Source organism: Brassica napus, chromosome C4, assembly GCF_020379485.1.
Source record: "Brassica napus cultivar Da-Ae chromosome C4, Da-Ae, whole genome shotgun sequence".
NCBI classification, from domain to species: domain Eukaryota; kingdom Viridiplantae; phylum Streptophyta; class Magnoliopsida; order Brassicales; family Brassicaceae; genus Brassica; species Brassica napus.
Genome location: NC_063447.1, coordinates 44,027,326 through 44,052,085, shown reverse-complemented (window position 1 = coordinate 44,052,085; position 24,760 = coordinate 44,027,326). Strand labels below are relative to the sequence as shown.

General features: G+C 33.9%; 2 protein-coding genes, 1 long non-coding RNA gene and 1 pseudogene across 3 annotated transcripts; 1 reads left to right on the top strand and 3 right to left on the bottom strand.

Moving 5' to 3' along the window:
- Nucleotides 1–7,182: 7,182 nt before the first annotated feature.
- LOC106446032 (zinc-finger homeodomain protein 10) lies at nucleotides 7,183–8,570 on the bottom strand. The gene has a single exon (XM_013887701.3). It carries the CDS (start codon nucleotides 8,302–8,304, stop codon nucleotides 7,351–7,353), a length of 954 nt encoding a protein of 317 aa, XP_013743155.2. The 5' UTR covers nucleotides 8,305–8,570; the 3' UTR covers nucleotides 7,183–7,350.
- A 4,838-nt stretch (nucleotides 8,571–13,408) lies between these two features.
- On the bottom strand, nucleotides 13,409–20,324 carry LOC106350342 (annotated as a pseudogene).
- Nucleotides 18,373–19,657, bottom strand: LOC106384172. Its single transcript, XM_048755908.1, has 2 exons — nucleotides 18,494–19,657; nucleotides 18,373–18,414 (listed from the first exon to the last, which is right to left on the bottom strand). Exons 1-2 carry the CDS (start codon nucleotides 19,655–19,657, stop codon nucleotides 18,373–18,375), a joined length of 1,206 nt encoding a protein of 401 aa, XP_048611865.1.
- Nucleotides 20,325–20,327: 3 nt separating the features above from the next.
- On the top strand, nucleotides 20,328–21,666 carry LOC125585536. Its single transcript, XR_007322518.1, has 3 exons — nucleotides 20,328–20,540; nucleotides 20,638–20,904; nucleotides 20,987–21,666. It is a non-coding gene; the product is annotated as an uncharacterized LOC125585536 (long non-coding RNA).
- The last annotated feature ends 3,094 nt before the right edge of the window (nucleotides 21,667–24,760 follow it).

Sequence of the window (24,760 nt, the reverse complement as noted above, 5' to 3'; positions counted from 1 at the left end):
TGTATATTCCGATCGATCGATGGATATATGTCCAAAAACGTTCGATCGATGTATGAACTTCCGAGGGAATATCCCGACAAAAGTTCTCCCTCGGTATATCCGAGGGACATTTCCGACAAACGAGGGATTTGATCCTCGGAATTTCCGAGGGTAATCCTCGGTTAAATGTTTCGTCGGCATTCCGCGGAAAATTCCGAGGGGATTTCCGACAAAAGACGAAGGGAAAAGAAGAAGGAAATTCCGAGGAGAGAGAATTTCCGAGGAATTATTTTCGAGGACTTGTTTCGTCGGTATGTCGTCGGAATATCAATATTCCGACGAAATTCCGACGATTTTTTCCCTCAGTATCCTTACTGTTTTCTTGTAGTGTCAGATTTTACGCTAACCATTTCGAGTTTTCCAAATAACGTCGGCCAGTATGGCTTCTCATTGAGATTTGCCTTCATCTTCAATTTCGATTTCTTAGGATACTTACCACATGGAAGCCCTGTAACTATTGCAAACTCTCGCAACGAGAATCTTATGGGACTATCAGCAAACCGGAACCACACTTCATGCTTCTTATTAACTTTCAATTGTCGAGATAGTAAACCTTGTAAATCTGCCCGAGAACGCAGGTTTTTCAGCTATTTCCACAAGCTTCCCAAACGCCGAAGCCCGAATAGCCTCAACCTCATCTTCATGAAGAGCATTCAGAATGAAGTTTATGGCTCTAGAAGATTGGTAAGTTAGAACCCTAACCCCGAGGGGTTCTTCTCCCTGCGCGAACATCATGTCAGGAATCGCCAAATCATCGCCGGTTTCAGATGAATCACGTAAGTCGAAGATCTTGGAAGCCACCATTTTCTGAAAACAATCAGATCTGAAATTTCTGATCTGAAAATTCTTTGGAGTTTTAGTCTTTTCCTGTTCACGGAAGAGAGAAGGTTTTACTGGAAACTTTGGTTTCTTGCAATCTTCCAGGGTATTAAAACAATTTTTATTCTTACATGCAAACCTTTAATTATTGGCTTTGGCGCGTATACGTGATACATTCATATATCTGTCAGTCGTAATCTTTTCATATTTTAAGGAGCATCGGTGGAATTAAGGAATTTGTAACAGTAGTTTTCCATATACCTAATAGTATATGTTTCTATAGTCATCTGATGCAAATTTCCAGTTTTTATTCAATTCTTTTTCTATAAGTTTGTAAATCAAGTTGAATAATAAAATTGAGTTTAAGTTTTGGACCTACTGGTTTACCATATCCAAAATATAAATTTACTGAAGCGGTGATTAAATAAGAAAACGTCATATAAAGCGGTTTATATCATTTAATGATTCTGTGGTCCTCTCTAATTGATTTTCAACTAAGGATGTTATCAAGATAGCGTTCACATGTTCTCTTTATTTTAGCTTCTTTTGTTTTCATCTCACGCGAAAATGTGTTTTTTATGCAAAGGTAGTGGGCAAAAGATTCACGAAATTTCGGCTTTGATTCGAAAATCTCAGCTTTCTTTAAATAAGCATATACATATCTTCCAGCTTATGCCATTCAACGTCATGCATAACCATATTCCAAAAAAACAAAAACTAAAATATAGGGATTTAGTTTGTTTGTTTCTTTCCTTTTTACCAAGTGACTATTGCTTTAGCCTTTATTCGATTTGTGATAGATTCCTCAGCCTATACTACCAAAGAAAAATAAATTGATTCTGAGTTAGATGTTAGAACTTAGACCTAGCACGGAAAGTGTATGGCGCTGTTGGAGCAATATCAAAATTAGGTTTAGGTCAGAAAATATTTTAATGGAAAAACCTAACGTATTTTGTGCTAAACTTTTTTTTTTTTTGTAAAAAGGCTATTTTGTGCTAAACTTGAATAGAAACTATGGAATTTTATTTTACCACTCATGTCTCTATCGCAGTGGCGGAGCAACCTTAGAGGGAGGGGGGTCACCTGACCCCTATTAAATCTATAAAACTTAAATTTAAAACTTATATCTCAAGTTATATTATTGTGGTGTGTTGGTTAAAGATTCATTTTTCGACGTCTATGTCTTGTGTTCAATACTCATATATGCATTTTATCTATAATAAATTAGTTTATAGTTTATGACCTCTATAAAATCAAAGGCTAACTCCGCCACTGTCTATCGTTCAAAGTATTTTTCACCAAGATTTTTACTATTGAGGTTATTTCAAAAGAAATCTATTCATTCTCATAAGTCATAATCTATCTTATTAATTTAAAGTCCTAATTTTATCTACCGATAAAAAGTTGTCATTTAAATTTGAAATAAACCAATCTATTATAGGATATATATTTAAAATGCTGAATCATTGTATTTCAAACATGTAATCTAATAAATAATTGAATACTAGCAAAACACTTAAATCATTTATTTTTCGATTCTAACCAAATGGTCACCTGGGCCATTCTTTTTAGAAGTTAATTAGATCACATTATTACATACAAGTCATTTTGCTTTGTTAAACTACCACATTATTCGATTCACTATTTTTACCTGATCAAATAAATAACAATATATACTTGGTCATCCATTTTAACTATATTAGACATTATATATATATATATATATCATTTTTTTGGACGTCATATATATTTCATTTTATAAGAATAAAATTTGTTGTTTGTATATTATATCTGATCATATCAAAATATGTAAATCAATTAAGATAACAAGAAATGGATGATATAATATATTTTACGAAAATTGCCTACCAATCACAATTGATTATAAAAATATATACAATATATCCTATTTATAATTTTTAATATTATTTACAATATAGTTAATGAATATCCTATGTTAAATAATATTCATCCTAGATTTGGGTAACAACCTATTTTATAATAAATCTAAGTAATGATTCAATAAACAACCACTTTTGTAAATATTAATAGAAACAGATAACAGTTTCTTAAAATATATACACACACACACATATATATATATATATATATATATATATCCAAGACCAAATTATTGTTTATCATAGAAGAATACTGAGAAAATCTCACAATTTATAGAATATACGTTGAAATATTCAAATATTTTTAGAGTATTATATATAGCTAACTGTAACGATAAATTCTTATATTAAATCTGAAAAGTAATTTACAGATCAAAAAGTTTGATAAATGTTTCGTAAATTACAAATTGAATATAATTTATGGTTACGTATAAAGAGAAGATTAATGACCTAGAAACATGAAAACAAACGGTAAGCAACCCAGAACTCAATATTTTAAGATATATCAATTTATAAAAATTTCATGCAAAAAAACCATCTAATTTATTATTTATTTATTTTAAAAAATTCAAATAAACAATACACAAAGTCCATTTACATATTAAAAGTTTTAGTCTCTTTCTCCTATTAAATGTTTATTTAGATAAACATATAAAAAATATTATCCGCGTTTTTATGCTGGTTTTATCCTAGTTTTCTTTATAACAGTTTAATTATTTTTAATCTATTGAGAACGGATAAAACTTTGTGTTGCATGGATTATTCAACATATTTGAATCATAATTTTGTTTCCTATATATAGACATTGCTTAGGGCTATGTATAACGTCCATATAAAACTAGTCACACATATACAAAAATAAATATATACTCGAACCTAGGTTAAAATCTTTTAATTCTTTCTTACATATTTTAGGTACGGTGAAACCACTAGTAAAAAATAGGGCAATGTCCACAAAATTGCCACACAAATTTTGTGGCTAAATCAAAGAAGCCATGAACTTGCCATGAAAAGTAAAACATGGCAAAACGTATCCATTTCATAGCAAATTTTCCAAAACGTACCCCAAAAATTTGCTATGAAAGTAAACGTGGAAAAAAAATAGCCACAAAATTTCTACGAAAAAATCGTGGTTAGCTTGCTTCAAAAAAATCATAGCAATTCGTGTTAACAACTAGCTACAATTTACTATGATTTAGCCGTGGCAAATGATATTTAAAATAAAATAATGTTATACAAACGAAAAAACAAGGTTGCCACGAAATATAATCGTAGCAACATTTAAGAACCCTAAAACCAAATTATCTATTTCAATGAGATCTTACCCAAACAAATCTTGATTATTTCAGAAAACACAGTGAGTTAGTATGAGATTTGTTTTTGGTTGGACATGTTGGTGTTGATGAAAAAAAAGAGAGGAAGATAATCACTAATGTAAAAGGTAATAGAGAAAATGACTAGGATACCACTAAAAAGGTTTTGTCACAAATATAGTCTTTAAAAATAAAAATGATCAAAATAGCAATTAATGTTTTATCAAAAGAGATGAATATACACTTATACCCCAATGGTAAATTAATTTAGACATTAGGGTTTAGAGTTAAGCGGTGGAGTTTATGATTTAGAGTTTAGGGTTTAGGGTTTAGGGTTTAGAGTTTAGGGGTGGGGTTTAGGGTTTAGGTTTAGAATTAATGGGTGGGGTTTAGAATTTTGGGTTTAGGGTTTAGGATTTAAGGTTTAGAGTTTAGAGTTTAGGTTTTATGGTTTAAAGTTGGAGAGTGGGGTTTTGGGATAAGATTTCAAATTTTGAAAAATAAAAAAAAAATTAAAATTTTCAAAAGATAAAATGCTATTTTGGTCATTTTAGTTTTTGAGGATTATTTTTGTAACATAAACTTAGAAATGTGCTATTTTGGAGATGTGCCCAATGTAATATTGTTTTCCTTTGCATACATAAGTAAAGTTATTATACTAGCACAAGTGGTTAATCATAGCACAAGTGGTTAATCATGTACTCCCTCCGTTTCATTTTACTTGTCGTTCTAGACTTCGACACACAGATTAATAAAACATTTAAGTTTATCTATTTACTAGATAAAAACATCATTACCAATACACCTAACCAGATTTCAATCAATAGAAAAAATAGATTAGAATAAAAAGTCAATAAATTTTGCATTGAAATCATAAAACGACACTTATTTTGAAACGAAAATTTTGCTCTAAAACGACATCTAATTCGAAACGGAGGGAGTATTAGTTACTCTCGAGCGATTCGGGTTTGATACTAGACAAGCGCATTTTATTCACTGATTAAAACGAAGTCGTTTATTCCACATCAGCAATCAGCATATCACAGATAAAGATTACCGTTTATTTGACACCGTTGTCGGTCGTAGGCACTTAAAAGCCTTTTATTTCTAATTTAGGTACTAAATTCAAATTTCCTATTAGTTTACGTATCAGATTGCACATGCAAATAGTTTATGTATCGATTAGACGATATGACCTTAGTTCAAGCACTAATCTGCCGTTTTCCCCTTCTTGGTAAGTAATCTCTTTAAACAAATCTTTAATGTCACCCATTTAGTTGGTGTAAAACTTTATTAATAACATATTTATGTGTGTTTACTAATCATCAGTGTTGTTTATTATCACCTAAATTTGGCAAGAATCTCAAAATAAAAAAAACTTAAAAATAGTTTGATGTATGAGGTAATTAGGTAATTTCCAGTTAGGTGCACAAGAAAGATAAATCACAACCTTACTATATATGTAAATCACAACCATTTAATAATAGAAAACCATTGTACATAATCGCGCGTATATAGTTTTCTTATAAGTAACTTCCATGAAATTGAAAAAAACAACAACTTCCACGAAACCGGAGCACTATATATAATCATGATGAGTAATAGTTATGTACGAGCCACATTTAAATTTGAAGATCTAAACATTTATGATAAAACATGGTGGGCCATTTCTTTTCAAGTCTACTTATATGAGTTATATCCCTTATGATAAAACATAAAATAAAACAAAATTTACAACATTATATCTTGGTGTATGTATGTATTATAAATTTATAATCAAGACCGGTTTTGAACATTATTCCATAAAATATTAGTTTTAGTTTTCAAATTGTAAAAAAGTAATATGTATAGTTTCTATAGTTTTTCAAGTTTTTCAAAACAAATATTAAAATATATAGTAAAATGTTTATATCTTAAACTCTCAGAAACAGCCTTGATTATAAATCAGTACTATATAATTCTGTATGTTTTGTTATTTATTTTGTAGTTCAAAATATATTCTCATTTCTAAACATGATATTTTCCTTTGATAAAGAACAGAATAAAATGCTGAGAAGAAAAAAAGTGAAAAGGTTTTCCTTCTCATTTTTGTTTCACAAAAAGTGAAAAGGTTAGAATTATTATTTTTATGGATAATTATATCGTTTTGTTTTGATAATGTGTATTGATGGCTAAATTGTTACGTTACGAAAATAAAATATAATTAATAGGCGGTGCACATGGTATATGGCAGTTAGGGCCATAACCTCAGCTTCTGTAAAGTTTTGACCCTACAAACAATACGGAAAGATATATGTGACTTGACAAAAAATATTAAAATATTAACATAATAAATACTATAAATATTAGTTTAATTGCTTAAATTAATCTCAATTATAGTGTTTTTTTAATCGTGAAAGCCGACATTTCAATACTAATCCCTACGTTTCCTCAAATGGAAAGTTATTCTTAAACTATTCAATCTACTCAATGATTAGTGTGAGTGCCACGCCTTAGACCCTATTTAGATATTGTAAAGTTATAAGCATATATTTTACTTATTAAGTAGTTGGTGAGAGCCACACTAACCTAATTATAGAATATTACACGCTACGATGTGATAAAATAATAGTCGTCTAATTTTAGTATAAATTGTATTAAACTCTAAGAAAAAGTTATGTCAAACCTAAAGCATAATTAAAACTAAAGCATATACTAAAAAAGGGTTATCAGGAAGAATCCATGAGAAGGACATAATTAAAGAGGAAACTGATGGTAACAAAAAAAAAATGTTAATCAAAATGATGGATATTCATTTGAATCGAATAATAAATGGCGTATCATATAACCTTATAATATAAAAATAAATTGGACCTAAGATTAGAAAGAAATAGTACACATACATTGTAGTTAGGTTACAAATAAAATTTAGAAAATTCTCTTGAAGTTAAAGATAAGAAACCAAATGAATATTAGTAATTAAATTATCGATCTGACTATCTATGTGTTTCTTCATTAGAAACAAGATAATTTATTGGAACTTAAATCACATTTAATGGTTCGTTTATTGAAAGCAAGATTTAGTTAGAATTAATTCGCAATGCTATTATTCCTCATCAAGCGAGACAACGTCGTGGTAAAGTAAATTTAATTAAAACTAAAAATTAAACTACAAACCAAACACAGCTTAAGGTTTTTAATTAAAATTAATAGAAGTTATTAAGGATGATAATACGAGTGGCTTAGTCTAAAGCTACAAAGCTTAAGCTTCTTTATTGAATCTGACTCTGATCTTTACTTCACGACGACGACGACCCGTTTACGTTACCGCCGTGAGCTCCTCCACCGCCACCACTATCACTATCAAACCCTCCTCCGCCGTTACTAACACTGTGGTGAAGCTCGTTGCCTCCGTTATTGTTAGTTTCACCGGCGGGAATCGGAGCGAGGATTCCTCCACCGCCGTTATCTGTTTTGTGGATCTCGGTGGCTCCGGCGGCGACGGAGAATTGGATATCGCGGCGGTTGAAGTTGTTTTTGTTGTTGTGCATCCAGACTTTGAGAACGCTTTTGTCAACTCCGATCTGACGGCAGAATTCTCGGACATCGTCTTCGTCGCGTTTCTGCATCTTCCACCCGACTCGGTCGGCGAACTCGTGCATCTTCTCTTTCTGAAACTGGCTGAACTTCGTTCGGAACCGCTTACGAGATCCGGTTTGGTGGTGGTGGTTGTTTCCGGAGAAAGCTAAGTTGTTGTTGTTAGTCCCGGAGAGAGATAAGAGCATGTAAGATGAGGAAATCGGCGGCGGAGAAGAGGAGTTAGGGCTGCGAGGAGGAGGATGAGGAGGTAATTGTGGTGGTGGTGGATGGTGACGGTGGTGAGGCTGATACTCAATTGTGGCGGCGACTGAGGAAGGAGGCGGAGGGATTGAGGAGTCGTTGCCTTGTTCACGGCGGTGGAAGTTACGGTGGCAACCACAAGCTGCGCATTTGAGAGAAGTTGGATCGGTGGAGACTAACGACGGAGACGGCATGAATTCGCCGCAACCGTCTAGCGCGTGGCTACCTAAAGCCGCGGCGTGGTTTTTGAGACATTCTTTGTAAGTAAAGAGGAGAGTAGGATGGTGGTGGCGTTTGATGATGCCGTTGCTGAAGGAAATGGGTTTGGCCGGTTGGATCCGGGTCGGAGTTTCGGGTTCTGGTTCAGGTGATTTAGGAGGAGATGTTATTGTTGTATGAGTCGTCATATCCATAACAGCTCAAAACATCAATAATGTTCCACGAAAATGAGAAAAAAAAGAAAGAAATTTAGATTTTAAGCTGGAGACCCTGAGAGTCTATGGAGTATGGAATATGAGTTCTAGAGAGAGTGGAGAAGAAAAGATGAGTAAAAAAAAAAAAAAAAGGCTCTTGAGCTTTTGGAGATTTATTATTATATTATAATTTTTACTCAGCTTTATTCGTTTTTTAATATAAAATCTTGCAGGAAAATAAGAAAATGACATGAAGAGAGTGACGAATGTTGCTGAAGCAAATAAAGAAATTAAAAAGGACAAATAATAAACTAATGAATTTTATTTTCTCTTACGACGTATCCCTTAAAGGCTCAATGGAAAGGCTGATGTTTTAACCATGGTTAGGTTAGCTGTGGACGTTTAAGAGGTGGTGGGGGACCACGAGGAGAGTGCGTGTTAGATTTTGCAGTGAAAAGCGTAATAAATGTATCTACTGAGTTGTCTTAAACCTAAAGACAGTCTCATGGAAAAAGTCAGAATCAAAAATATAACAGTCTTATGGTAAAATGGTAATGCTTGCTATATTTTCTCTCATACATTGCGAGATTTTTTTTTGTTTTAGAAAAAGCATTTGCGACATTAACTCCTTTCTTTTTATTTTACCTTTTCTATTTATATTTTATAAATATTTGATATTGTTATATAACGATGACTATATCATATTATATTCAGTTTAAAAGATGAATTGCCATTGTTTTATTTTATCAGAATATGTTGTGTTTGTGGATGACTTTTCATTTGACATCAGTTAGGAGGTTAATTTTTTTTAAAGGTTAGGAGGTTGTATTAAGCTATTGATGATGCAGATAAGTTGGACTGCAATTTCCTTTTTTTCATACTTGTAAAATATTTTGTGGACACTTCTTTAGTAAGTTACGACTTACACAACACATGCAAACAACATAAAATGTGGATGACGACTTTCGTGGTTGGCCAAAGTGAAGGTTGCCACTGAAAGTCTAAATAACTTCAGATTAACTGGATTTGAGGTCTTGGATCGGGTCAGTTTACAAAAGGGAGAAAGACATAGTTTGGATCGGGTCAGTTTCTAAGCCCACACAAAAGGATGTTTAAGAGAGAAGTGTAATACACTTCGATAAAAACGGCCCAATGATGTTGCATCACTATTAACATATGAAAAACCAGTGGACTGTTTACCATATTTATTTTCTCGTTCTGCCTTCCTTTTTCTTTTTTGGACAATTTCTCATTCTATCTTCTTATTCGCTATTTAATCGTGTATTGATAATATTTAGAGAGGATTCTCACCGTGTATTCAACCGAGAGTTTTAGACAATTTATATTAAAATAACAAATATACTGTTATTAAAATATAAAATTTTAAAATTTATTAATTTTTTATATTTATTTTAATATATCATAAATACTATGAAATCTACTATAATTGAAAATATTCTAAGTTATAAATTATAGAGATTTTCTAATGAATTTAAAATGTAAGGATAGAGTTCGTAGTTAGAAAAAATACACAAATCTTATGATTTCAAATGAGATTCTAAAATGGTTTAACAAAAATCATATGAATTTTAGCAATTCATCTAAAATCATCTAAAAACTCAATGAAAAACAATTTTTTAGATTTGTGTAAACTTTTTGCGAATTTACTATCGTCCTGTTTGAGAATCTTTGACCGCATGATACGACTTTTTTGTAGAGAATAACTTACTACATTGGTTGGTGTTCTTGACGGGAAATTGAGTTGATTCATCATTTCAGTTTCCTCTACATAAGCATCTTGAAATTCGGAGTTTCAGAGATTTACAATCTAACATGGAGTAGTTTTGCCGTGATTTATGAATGTTGTTATAAAGAAAAAGAGATTTAAAAAAGAGATTTACAATTAAAAACAAAAACCAAAATCAGTCTCACAGAAGAAATGATTACTTTGGCTTTATATAGTTTTTAACACTATTGACCAATGCAAACGAATTTTCTTTTGTTTAACTCAATAACCAATTAAACCGGTTAAATTATGTGAGTAATCATTTTCTGAGCCCACTACCAATGTTGACAGGGCTAAAACGATTAGGCGTGAGCCTCAGCCCTCAGGGTGAGGTAGTGTCTAATCATACATAACGAGCTTGAGTTTGAATACCAAAATTGTGAATACCATCCACACCCTGCATGGGATAAATATTATGTACATAAATTATTTTTATATATTTTTATTTATTTTAGTTTTGAATATATTATAAAGTAATTAAAAAAATATATATATACATATATTAAATAATTTAAAATTCATTAACTATTATATATATAATTAGGTTGGCGGGCATAAATCAAAATAGTCTCTCTTGCCTCTTTACAACAATTTTATGATAAATAAATCCAAATAATATTTTTATCTATTTTATGTAGTATAATAAATTTAAATAATATTAATATATATATATATATATATATCTATAATTTTTTAATATAGTTATCTATCAAATAATGCATCATATGATTTTATGATCATTTGTATCTTTTAAAAAACCATTGATAACAAAAATTTCAGTGTGTGACTTCTAACAGTTTTAGTAATTTAAAATCATTTTTAAAATTTAATTAAATTTTTGAAGTTAAAATTTGAAGTTTTCAATACTTTTTCATTGCAAATTTCGAAATTAAAATATTATATATTATATATGGTATATAATTTAATCAAACGATATTAAAATACATATATATATATATATATATATATGTTTAATCTGAAAATATATTAAATGAAATTTGATATCCATATGGTTTTATGATCATTTATATCTTGTAATAACAAAATATTTAAATCAATTATCATAATTTTTAATGTGAGATTTTTTAACAATTTTAGTAATTTATAGTTTTTTAAAAAATTCAAACTATAACATATACAAAAAGGATCAGTTAATTTATTTTAATAATATAAAATTAAATAAAAATGTTAGAGGATATATAAATTATTATCAAATTTTTATTATTCTAAATCATTATTGTCATATATATTTTGATCACGTTAGTTAATTTCATAGATTCTATTTAAGGAAGAATGAAGTTATTTTTGTACATTAATAATTAACTTTATGGTTAATTTCGTGAGAACTGTATTATATGTTTAGATGAACCAATCTATTTTTCCAAAGAATCTAAAAATCTGATGGCTCGTATCATAACTCAAACGTTATAATATTTCTCAAATAATATATAAGGGATATGCAAATGTTTGTTTATCGTTTTATGGATCAAATTTAAAATTTATTAATGGTGTTAATTTTTTATATCAATATTAAATATTCAAACAAACAAAATGATATGATATATAACATTATTATTTCATAATTTTCTTAAAATGATTATAAATTACACAAAAAATATACCACCACATAGTCGTATATCTAGATAAAACTAATGAATTAAACCGTTCTTCTTGTGTAAATGATTTTATGTATATATCATCTATAAGCATAAGAGTTGTATAGTTTGGGATATGTGATATCTCCTTAAATTTTAATGGTTAGCAACTATTTCCTCCGTTTGGTTTTATAAGTAAGGTTCTTTCCATACATATTAAGAAAAGTATTAAATTTTCTATTATATCCCTAATTATTATACTATTTTATTTGTTTTTATTAATTAATAAGCTGAAAGATAAGGATAAAAATGGAAAAAATATCATACATTTGCATCTAGCCTTAAGAATTCTAGGACCGGCTCTATAACCATCTAATCTTTAAAGTAATGAATGTATCAGGGTCTTGAGCAAAGTAAATTTAATTTCATTCATCCAATTAGAAAATAAAACTGATAAAGGTTCTTCAGTTGTATAATTGTATGTCCCGTAAATTTTTCGCAATTGGAAGAAAACACATCATACGACGCACCAGTATTTATACATATATTAACATAAATTGTGTGCACTGTAAGGTTGTCATGTGGCATTTTGTCAAAATTCACTTAAATCTTAATGACAAAAATATTTAAACACTATTAATGAAATACTAGGTGTTCTGTCCGCATATGCGTGCATAATATTTTTACGAATATTTATAAATTTATGTTTCATTAATTTAAAAATAAGCATGATAAGTTAATATTTATGTTTTCACAAAGTTTAATCAAACATCAAATTATTTATATATGAAAATTTATTAAAATATATAGGTTTATTATTGTGTTAAAATTTAAAAACACTTACAAATTAGAAATATTTAAGAAAATATATTTATACAAATTTATTACTTGATTAGTATTTAACTATAATTTTTTATATCTTAATTTTATAATAGAAAATATTATTTTAAGATAACACCATAATATTTAACAACTATTAATATTTAATTATAAATTGTTTAGATTTAATTTAAATTTTATATTAGAAACTATTATTTAAAGATAACAACATAATATGTAAGAATTTTTTTTTTAAACTTATATTATTAATATAAACTTGTTTTTAATTATATATAAAATTTCATTAAGGGTATCATCGACTTTGACCCCTCTAACTTTATCGTGTTCAAAAAATTTACTTTACAAATAATAGTATAGATAGATTCCAGTTTTTATGATAGATTTAAATTCAGCGATTTGTACTTCTCTTGTGATAAATTAGAATTAGATATACATGATTTAAAATACTATCCTTTTTTTGTCGACTGTATTATTAATCCTTTTAGGCAAATAATTCTAAACAATGAGAATTAGCAAAAAAAATATAGAAAATAGATACACTAATAGATATCCAAAGTAAACTAACACAAATCTATCTTGCGTGTGGATGACCAAAGATTTTTTATATAAAAGCTTCATATTTGCTTTTGGAATATTTGAATCTCAATGGAGATAATCTTCATATTAATCCAAAAACACCACGTTTCAAACTGAATTGGGAACGATTGCCACTCTCTTTTTAATACTCCAGCAGGAGTCACCGAGACGAGACAACTCTTTATATTGCTTTATTGAAAATAATAGAATCAAAAAGATTACCATTCCATAGAATTTCATGCTGCCTTTCGAAATAACCATTGTTTGCAATAAGAACTCCATCACCATCAAATGAAGAACCATCAACAATTGAAGCCGGTAAGATCCGCCGCCACCATCCGCAGTAGATCTATCAATTACCTTTTCTAAACGGTTCAATTGAACCAAAGTTTTTATCTTACCAAATCCATTGGAAGAAAATACAAAAATTGGAAGAAAATACAAAAGAACAGTAAAAAAACGTTGCCAGATTTAAAATAAATTGACAATCAAACAAACCAAGTGATAGAAAGTAAAACAAATCAAAGGAAAAGAAGCAAAACGAATCAGACAAGCCGATGTCGGAGCTATAGAAACCTCCGGCCATCGGCTTGAAACTAAAAAAAAATTCTCTCTTTTTCTCTTGACGGCTAGAGTTTTTCCAAGTTTAGCTTAATAAGTTTTTTAACGACAGAGGAAGTTAAATATTTATTTAAAATACTATCCATACACGCTTGTTTCAATACTATCCATACACACTTGTTTCATGTATTTTTTTTTTGTCATCTGAACTTTCATTCACCAAGTATCGTAATTCTACAATCATCACAGATTTACAAACCCAACTACAAGGACACTAGCCAAAGAAACTAACATACACAGATAATTTACCCCAACCAACCATATATCAAACCAAAAAATTCCCCAAGTTAAACCATCCAATGTCAAGGAGAGGCTAAGCGTTTCTCATTCTCAAAGATACCCTTCAGCCAAAAGGGATAACCTGCAGCAACATAGGATTGAAATCTTCCACCTATAGTCACACTTTGAGCAATTAGAAAAGCACTTATGTTCCTTCTTTTATCTTCCTTTAAAAACCTCCACCATTCAATTTTCCTGAGCCTGATTGAGAAGTCAAAACTCATAGTTTTGAAAGATGGCCAAGCCATAGGTCTTGTGATCGCTCCAACAATCATTTCATCATCAAAAGCAAAGATCACCCTATTTATCTTATGGCTCACCATACTATCAATCGCCCACAAACACACATGAACCTTCAGTTCATTTAAGTTATTGAGACCAGTAAAAGCTCTCCTACTATGCAATAGCACCTTGCCTTCAGAATCTCTTAGAACCCACGCTGCTCCCCCCATGCAATGTCTTTTATCCAATGTACTCCAATATTGCATTTAACCCAAGAGTATTGGGGAGGCTCCCATTTCACTAATACTGACATCTTTAGCCTCTTTTCTTCCTCTACTCTTTTCACTTGAAATTCATCTGCAATAAACTAAGAATCAGCTTCATGACTGATTGTCTGAACTATCTCAAGGGAATTGAATCTCTTTCCTTCAAACCCGAAGATATTGCGATTCTTCCACAAATGCCATATAAACCAAGGAAACCTTCTTCTTGCCTCCAGCGTAGAATTTGAATTGTTCAACCCAAACATCAAGAAATGGATGTTAGAGTAAAACGAATTCTCATCAAACCCATTATGGGGAAGAGGGATGAGCGACAGAGCCCAAACTTGACGCGCCAAGGGGCAGGTAAAAAGAAGATGGTTAACAGATTCATCCTCAAATCCGCAAAGCTGACAACACGGATCCAATTTGACTCCTCTCTTGATCAATAATTCTCCAACTGGAATGACATTGGAAATATCTTCCACAAAAAGGTTTTAATTTTGGGCGTTGTTCTCACTTTCCAAATAGAATCTTTCAAGAGGTTAAGAGACGGGAGGGCTTCAGCTTCTCGAATCATAGCAGAGTGCTTCTCATTATTCATCATCCAATAACCAGATTTCACCGAGTACACTCCATTTCTATTGTGGCACCAAGTCCAAAAGTCTTCTTCATCTACTGCTGGCTTCATCTTCATAATGTTTGCTATATCTTCAGGGTAAAAAGCTCAGCCAGCACAGACGACTTCCATGTCCTGGAATCTTGATCAATAAGATGACTAACCTTAATATCCAAATTGACAATGGGGTTCATCATGAGAGGTCTTCGCATAGTCTCTCCCCTACAATCCAAGAATCCATCCAGACATTCATAGAATTTCCATTACCAACCTGTTTTCTAAGTCCCCGAACAAGCAGCTCTTTCCCAAATTGAATACTTCTCCACCCGTATGAGGGTCTGCCACCCAGTCGAGCATTTAAAAAGACGTCATTAGGAAAATACCGGCTTTTATAGATTCTTGCAAATAGAGAATCAGGCTGGTAAAGTAACCTTCATGCCTACTTAGCGAGAATGGCTTTATTGAAGGTCTGAATGTCCTTAAAGGCTAACCCACCTTGTTGTTTTGAAAGACACATTTTCTCCCACTTCATCCAATGGATCTTGCGTTTATGTTCCAAAGAATCCCACCAAAAAGCAGCCATAGCTTGAGTCAGATTTTCACAGGAACTTTTAGGTAACTTAAAGCATGACATAGCATAGAGAGGCATAACCATTGCCACCGCTTTAAGTAACACTTCTTTGCCATCCTGAGAAAGAAGCCTAGCAAAATACCCTGAGAGCCTGTCTTTTAATCTATCATAAATATATGCAAGCAACTCAGATTTAGAGCTACTGAAGCACTCAGGAAGACCAAGGTACGTTCCTGTTCCTCCTTCCTTCTCAATACACGTGATTCTTTTGATACTAACCTGGTTCTGAATCAAAACCTTCCTCCCAAAAGTGATAGCAGACTTCTCCCGATTAATTCTTTGACCCGTGGCTCTTCCATAAGTATTCAATATCTCCATCAACACTTTAGCTTGTTCATCACTGGCTTTACATACAAATAAGCTGTCATCTGCAAATAAAAGGTGATGAATCATCGGTCCTTTTTCATCAAACTGAATGCCTTCAAGTTTTCCTTCCTTCTCTGCCTTCTTAATAAGATGAATTAACCCCTCAGTACAAAGAACAAAAAGGAATGGAGACAAAGGGTCAGCTTGTCTGAGTCCTCTACCCGGCTTAATATTTCCGAAAGGCTGATCATTAATTAGAACTGCAAACGAGACCGAAGATACACATTCCATAACTCTGTCAACCCAAGCCCCATTAAATCCCATTGCCTTCAACAGTCCTTGAAGATAAGCCCATTCAACCCGATCATAAGCCTTCGACATATCAGATTTGATTGCCATGAACTTATCTGAAATCTTGTCATTGGTGCGTAAGTTAGGAATCAACTCATGGGCAATTGTCATTGGTGCGTAAGTTAGGAATCAACTCATGGGCAATAAGAATGTTATCGGAGATTAACCTTTCTTCAACAAAGGCAGACTGAGTAGAGGAAACAATGTTCGGGAGTAAAGGCTTTAATCTCCAAACCAGGATTTTGGAAATTATCTTATAAAGGACCGAACATAAACTGATAGGCCTCAGATCAACCATTCTTTGGGGATCAGTGATCTTCGGAATTATGCATAAGTGGGTAAAATTCCAATCTTTTGGGAGAGAGCCATGCATAAAGAACCTCCGAACCTCCTCTGTTACTTGTGCACCAACAATATCCCAATTACTTTGAAAAAACATCCCTGTCATCCCATCAGGTCCGGGTGCACTAGCAGCATTTATAGCAAAAACAGCATCTCTCACTTCAGCTTTAGAGACCTCCTTAATAAGATGCTCATTCATTCTTGGTGAGACCGAAGGTATAAACCCATCAAAGAGATCCTTGAAATCAGTCGGATTAGTTGATTTGAAAAGGTCAGTAAAGTAATTTGAAGCAACCTCCCCTTTGGCTGACTCCGAGAAGTGAGAGACCCCCTGATAATCTACCAGTTTCAGAACTCTTTTTTTTTGCTCTGTTGGCTTTCACTGAAGCATGATAGAACTTGGTGCTTCTGTCACCACATATGGCCCATTTATCTCTGCATTTCTGGCGCCAAAACTCTTCTTCCTCCTTGTAAGCATGCATCAAAAGTCTGTTAAGGTAGATTAGTCTCTGAGAAGATGGAAAAGATGAGGACTGTTCTTTTTCCAACTCCATCTGACACTGAATAAGCTTGTCTCTAGCATTCAAATTCTGAGATTTTTTCCAAATGCTGAGATTTCTCCTCACTTGATGAATCTTCTCCGATACCACAGAATTATCCTTCCAATGAGAACTCATCCATGCTTTTTTAATTTCCCCTTTAACCTGGTCGTTATTCAAAAACTGACTGTCATATCTGAACCTGCAAAGATGATGAGTCTCTCTCGCAAATAACTTGACCAAAACAGGTCTATGATCGGATCCCCTCTTCTCTAGGAAAGTTTGAGATGAATGAGGAAACATTGAAAATCAGTTTTTGTTCCCAAAAGCCCTATCAAGCTTGCATTGGATCCATAAATCTCCTCTTTTACCTCCCCAGGAGAATTCATTACCATAATAAGGGAGTTCAGAAAGCTCCGCAGCATGAATCATATCATTAAAAGGTTGAAAATAGGCTTCATTTCTTCGAGGACCCTCTAGCTTCTCATCATTATTTCTTATGGCATTGAAATCTCCAAGCACATACCATGGTATTTTTCGATTAACCCCAATTCTTGAAAGTCTTTCCCAAACTCTAGGCCTTTCTTTAAATACAGGATGGCCATAAACACAAGAAACAAAATATTTACCATTATTTGACTGTACAGAAAAGTCAACAAGGTTCTTATCAACAAACTTGAACTCCAAACGAACCGAGTTCTTCCAAAAAAGCGCCAGGCCTCCGCTATACCCAATAGGATTAACAGTGAGAATCCTATCGTAACCCAGCCACTCCTGAAGGTCAACCAAAACATCTCTACCATTCTTAGTTTCCATCAAGAACAAAACCTCGGGAGAATGTTCTTTACGCATCTCCCGTAATCTTGGAATCACCAAGTCGTGTGCACGGCCCAATCCTCGGCAATTCCAACTGACCATAGTCATATCAGATCTTGGGCGGTCCCTCAATTGGGACCACCACTGGTTTCTTAGACCTTGGCGAGTATTGAGATGTCTCCACATCAATCGAACTTTTTCTTTTATCTGGGACAGCATGAACATTATCTTTCTTCTTCCCCTCATTAGGACCAACAAATTTAACAACTTTCCCTTGAGACTTTCTTACAAAAGAGCCCGGCCTCCTTCTTGGCATAGCACTCCTCCCTTTGGTCCCGGAAGAACAAGCATCAGAGATGCCAATGTTATAACCCGTAGAACCGCCAGGATTCCAACTACCACTTGCCGACTCCGAAAAAGCAACGTCTTCAGAAGCTAAACCCAAAAGTCTTGGCTCCATAGATAACGCATTTCCTACTCTAAAGGCAGAGGCCATCAGTTTGCTTCCTCCAGGAGAGTTCATACTTCTGAGATTTTCATTTTGCTTCTGGAAATCAAAAACAAAACCCTTGCCTTTGTTCAGATCAGCTGTGAAGGTAGGAGGAGGCTCCAATCTTAACATTGTCTTCTGAGCAATGGGATCATGCTCTATCTCCTTTAAGGACCATTTGATTCTTTCTTTTCTCGCCAATTTCTCAGCCCCTTCAGCTTCCAACAAATAATGCCTCATTCCTTCTAGCACTTCATCCGCAATTTTTGGACGTCCATTTAAAGGGTTGATCCCAACTTGGGAATCAAGCACCACTCCAAAAAGGGGATCATCCTCTTTAATTACTCTCTCCGCAAGCTGACTTTGAAAATTCTCTATAGCTTTTCCTTTCACCTCCGCATGCGCATAAGCCGCTTGAAAGAAAGGACATTGGGACTGTTCATGAGTTAGCCTTTGACAAGAGTAACATCTTTTTTGCAGTCTCTCATAATCATACAAAATTTTCACCACCTCTCCTCCAGGAACAGTAACTGTTTTGAAGCGCCTAAGAGGTTTAGAAAGATTAAACTTAACCTTGACTCTTATATAGTCTTTGAGTTGAGGTTTATCTGGATCAAACTCTACTTCAATGACTTGGCCAGCAAAATCTCTTAGCGACGTTAAAGCCGCCTTCGTATAATGGTTCACTGGAATATTACGCATCTGAACCCAAACCTCAATAAACTGCAAATAGTCCGGAGGTGGTATCTCCACCCACCTTTCCATTGCTAGTGTCCACTGATTACTAGTGTGAACACCTTTGTTCAAAACATCTAACAAGTCATGCTCATGCTTGAAGATAAACTGGAACCTGTCTCTAGAAAGGGCCACACCTCTAACCCTATCATAAAGCCTCCACTTCCTAGGCATCTCCAGAATAACCTCCGAAATATTTTGACACTGGGGGTTAAGCAATCTCCCCACCAAACTTACAGCGTTCCGCTCTATAGAGTAATACTCCGGCAAATCCGGAATAACGAACGGCTCTTCACCCTCTTCTAAAGTCATACCAAGCAACGCCTTATCCAAAGAAGGATCCATATCCTTGATACTCTTGAGGCGTAGACACCAGAAACACCTTCGACACTCTTCTAAGATCCCAACAAGTAAAAGCCCTCTTTAAACCCGAAGTCTTGAATTTGCAAACGAAAGAAAAGTTGCTATCACCAGGAACCAACAATTAACCACTCCACCCACAGATTCAATTGAAGGATACAACTCAATATAATCGAAAAGGAATGAATAAAGATTATATTGAGAAGACAAAGCCCAAAAAAGGGAAGCACGAAGTTTATCGCTTTTCTTATCGCCTTATCGTCTTGGTTCTTGAGCCGCTACGTACGCTTGTTTTTATCGATGCCGGACTTTTCACTTGTTTCATATATATTAATTATTATTGGTTAGTTCAATTATATTTAATCAATACACACTTATCTATATATATAAAGTTGGTTTATCTGCCTTCTTAGACCGCCACATCAGCAAGTAGGGTGGGGGATTTTGTGCCACGTGTCAGACTCTTCTTCACTCATTTCACGTTTTTTTGTCTCCCTGAATTTTGTTGAGCGGACCAGATTTGGTTTTGGAGAAATTTATTAGGCTTTATACTGTTTTTGTGCAAACAGGCCCAATGATAGATGGAGAACAGAAGCGCCATGCCTTTTCAGATCACACCGTCTGCTAAGAAGCTTGTGTAACGGCTGCAATTATCATTTAGTAATCTTCTTGACTGTTATTTAACTATGAACTTTTTCAACGTTTCAGATTTTACTATATATTAATCCTCCCATGTATTGATGATTTCTCTTCAGTCTTCACGAATCTCACAAAAACTTGCCTTCCCACAATCCTATTTGGAAACAACTTTCGCTTCCATGTTTAGAAGGGCATTTATGTTTCGAAGCCATGGCTGGAAGATCTACAGGTATTGCTTATGTTTTTCTCTCTAGGTTCTGTTCGGTTTCAGTCAGAAATAACTTATTCCCTGGTTTTCTAAATCAACGTCCTCGATGCAATTTTAGATTTATCGGACAAGCTATTGAAGGATACGATGGACAGGAGGATGGAATCAAATTTTTGGGTTCGTGGAAATCTGACCGAAGATGCTTTAGATTGAATCAATGATATTTGTTTGTTTCCATGAATGCCTCCGATGAATCCAAGTCAGGTCTTTTGTTCTGGAAGGAAAACAAATTCGCCGTTCTTGCTTAAGAATACGTATCTTCTGAGAAAATTGTCCAGATCGCCAAATGTTCGATCCAATGAAACCAATTGAAGGGAACAATATGGTATTTGCTCATATATGTTTGCTTCATCATTTGTTTTTATGTAGAGAAATTTTATCTTGAGCAGTTTGTATTTTGGACTCAGGTGCATATGCTCTAAAACAATTTGATCTTGGGAGGATATTTTCTGCGACAAGTGTTCTAATAAGCTCCAACGTGGAGACTTGAGAATCTTCTTTCACATGCGAAAAATGTTGTCACGTACACGTTGCTGATGTTTTCAGGTAACCCTTAACCATTTCTACTTTTACCTCGCTTTAACCTGGTAACAAGTGCTGTCAGCGAACTAACCATGTCTCTGGAATTTCATACTTGAACTGCCTGCGTGTACGGTTTGGAGATAGCTGTCTCCGATGGAACAGTCTCCACAGTGTTTGGATTCGATGCTGAGATGACACGGCTTAAAAATATCTGGGCCGTAGAGTTTGGACTAACACATATGATTCAAACGTAGCGTCAAGGTGTGCAAGACCCCTGACTTACCAACATCGCAGCAACTTAGAGAGCGCGTCCACCTATGCAAATAGTTTCGGTGAACCGGCTGAGAAAAGATGCTGTCCCATGCGGGTTTAGGTCATGTTCCTTGCTTCCCAACAATTGCCCATAAGTTCCAGCCTCTGCCTTATGTTCAGTCCAAACCTAACAAGTATTCGCCACAGTTACCGTTACGGTTTGACCACTGACACAATGTCATTCATCATGTATCAATTTATGAACTGGTGGACCATATTTCTGTAAGTTAAGGTGAGAAAGCTTCTTGCAGCATGTTTTGAAAAGGCCAACAATGTCTTAGACACTCTTCACTTTTAAATCAGTCCAAAACTTAACCACCGTTTCGTTCAAACTCACTTACAACCAAACCCACAAATGTATCCGCCCACTTACATCCTTACAGACCTTCGTGCCAACACTTCTTTGGAAACAAGACAATAAGACCAAAACACTAAAATGTTCACGTTATATGGCTTTCCAAAACGGCAATAAAATTGGCAGGAAACTCAACTCCCACTTACCCATAATACTCAAACGTAATAAGAACAATAAAGTCAATTCAATCCAGCAACGAGAGAGCAATGCGAATGACATTTCGAAATCAACCGTGTATATATGAATACACTAAAGATAATAACACTGTCACAAATTCACCAATCAAAAAACACTCATGTGTCAGCACAAACAACTATCTCACTTAGAATCTCTACCCCAAACTCTTCTTGACAATATTTATGCAGAGTTGCACTCAGATCTCGGGAAACAAAACGAGAATGCATACAAATTTTTGTTGGAGAAAATATTTCCCATGGGAAAGATAATGAGAGCATCCACTGCATTGAAGGGAAGAATAACATGCTACCATGTTACTAAATTAATTATACAAATACAAAATAACAATTATATGTCACTACTAAGAGCAACTTTATTGATAAAAACTTTTATGAATATCTAAAAAAATATTATTTTAAGATAATTTAATTTTCAGTTAGTTTTAACATTTTTAGAAAGTTAAACCACTAAAAATGACACAAGTGTCATTTGAGGTTTTTAATATCTTAAACGTTCCTAAATGAAAACTTTTACATTAGATAATTTTGATTATTTTGATTGTAAAATATTTACATTAGATACTATTAATGGAGATGCTCTAATCCACAACTACTACTACAAAACAGATGAGGGAGTTTGTATGATTGAAGCAAAAACTGTAAAACTTCCTAAATTCAAATATATTATTTATAAAATAATGATGAATTTATAACAAATAAAATTATTTGTTTGAAAGTTTTCTCACCTTGCAAACCCAGCCCACATAGCTACCCAACAATAATTAGATTTCGACATGCATCGTGTCGATGATAATTATGGCACCTAGAACATAACATACGCCACAGCTCAATACTTCAAACACATAAAAACAACCACCACTCAAAGAAACGCATAAACGGCATGGTGCGAATAAACAACCACACAAGGGTCGCTACTCAATATAATTACATCATACACTACAAGAAAACATCAAGGATTCTGAGGGAAAAAATCGTAGGAATTTCGTCGGAATATCATTATTCCGACGACATACCGACGAAACACGTCGTCAGAAATAATTCCTCGGAATTTATTTTTTCCTCGGAAATCCCTCGGAATTTTCCGTCGGAATTCCAAGGAAATAAATTTCCGAGGAAATTCCGAGGATCACTAGTTTGTCGGAAATGTCCTCGGAATATACCGAGGGAGAACTTCGTCGGTATAATTCCTCGGAAGTTCATCGATCGATGCGTTTTTGGACATATATACATCGATCGATAGGAGTATACCGACGGACATATTTTCCTCGGTTTATTCCGAGGAACTTTTCCCTCGGTATATACCGAGGGACCAGTTCCTCGGAATTTTCCGAGGGACGGCTCCCTCGGAATTTTCCGAGGGATATGTCCCTCGGAATATACCGAGGGAAAAGTTCCTCAGAATAAACAGAGGAACCTGTCCCTCGGTATAGCCCGAACGTTTTTTAAAAAACGCATCGATCGATCAAGTGAAAAATATAATTAATTTTCTCGGAATGTAAAAAATATTAATTTTTTAAAAAAGATAAAATTTCTGAAATTTAAATTCGAAAATATGAAATTAAAAGTAAAATTGAAATCATATTAATTAATATTCAAAGTTTCACAAATAAAAATAAAACATTCCGAGTTTGTGGAAAAAAAAAAACTACGGGTCTGGCACGTCCGGGAACACCTCGTTCGGGTACATCCTCTGCATCATCTCCATCATTTGCTGGTTCAGCCTCCTCTGTGCCTCATAGCCCGCCTGTTGAGCCGCCATCTGGGTCTCTAACAAAGATATACGATCATCTTTGTCCTTCAACTGGGCCGTAAGTACTTCTGGATCAACGAAGGGCGGTGGTGCAGAAGAAGGGGGAACCGACCGGGTGCGACGACCCAAACCGACCAAACGTCCCTTCTTCTTTGGAACCGACTGAATAGAAAAAAGCCAAATTTAGAAATTTAAACCAAGAAATAAATGAATTGAACTTTTAAAAACAAAGAACTTACGGATTCAACGATTTCGTTGATTCGAAACCGGGACAAGTTGGTCGAAGCCGTCGAAGCGTCATCCTCGGTTTGAAGCTGAGACACTTCGTCTACCACCTGAGTTTGGACCAGGTCGACCACGTCCCTCACAAGACCGTCATCAATCTGGCCGGTCTTCTTGTTGGTATACGCCCTCCTCATTAGGGCGAGATCATCAACCGGCTCGCCATCATTTTCTTCCGCCTTGAAAAAAAACATAAATTAAAGAAACATTAGAAATTAGAAGAAATGCACAATAAATTTAAATTCTGAAACTCAAATAATTGAAGAAAAAGCGGTTGAACTTACCATGCGATCTCCGAGAGTGGCAATAGATTGAGCACCCAAGTTATGCTTGTAGATGCCCTTCCCTTTACGGTCGCTCTTGCGGTTGGTGGAGTTGGTGGAAGAAGTTTCTTTCGTCTCTTCCTTATCCCAATGCGCACACAACTCCTTCCAGACCGTGTCGTTCATCGACTTTGGGACCTTTTAATAAAAAAAAAAGAAAAATTTAATAAATTAAAAAATAGTTTAATAAATTAAAAAATGGTTTAATAAATTAAATCGAACCTTATTGATTTCCCACTTCTTCTTCCACTCGTGGATCTGCTTCCCATAGTTGTCCATTACTTTATGGACGAAGTGGTGATAGATAAAGAGCGTCTCATCGGAATTCCAGTTGAACTCTTGCTGAAAAAAAACACAATTAGTAGAAAATTTATATTAAAGATTAAAAATATAAGTAAAAAATTAGAATACTTACCGCAAACTGACGAAACCACAGAACC

Coding starts and splice junctions, on each gene's coding strand:
- LOC106384172 (XM_048755908.1), bottom strand. CDS start 19,657: ATGGATCCTTCTTTGGATAAGGCGTTGCTTGGTATGACTTTAGAAGAG. Junction 18,415..18,493: donor ACGTTGCTTTTTCGGAGTCG/GCAAGTGGTAGT, acceptor CCGGGACCAAAG/GGAGGAGTGCTATGCCAAGA.
- LOC106446032 (XM_013887701.3), bottom strand. CDS start 8,304: ATGGATATGACGACTCATACAACAATAACATCTCCTCCTAAATCACCT.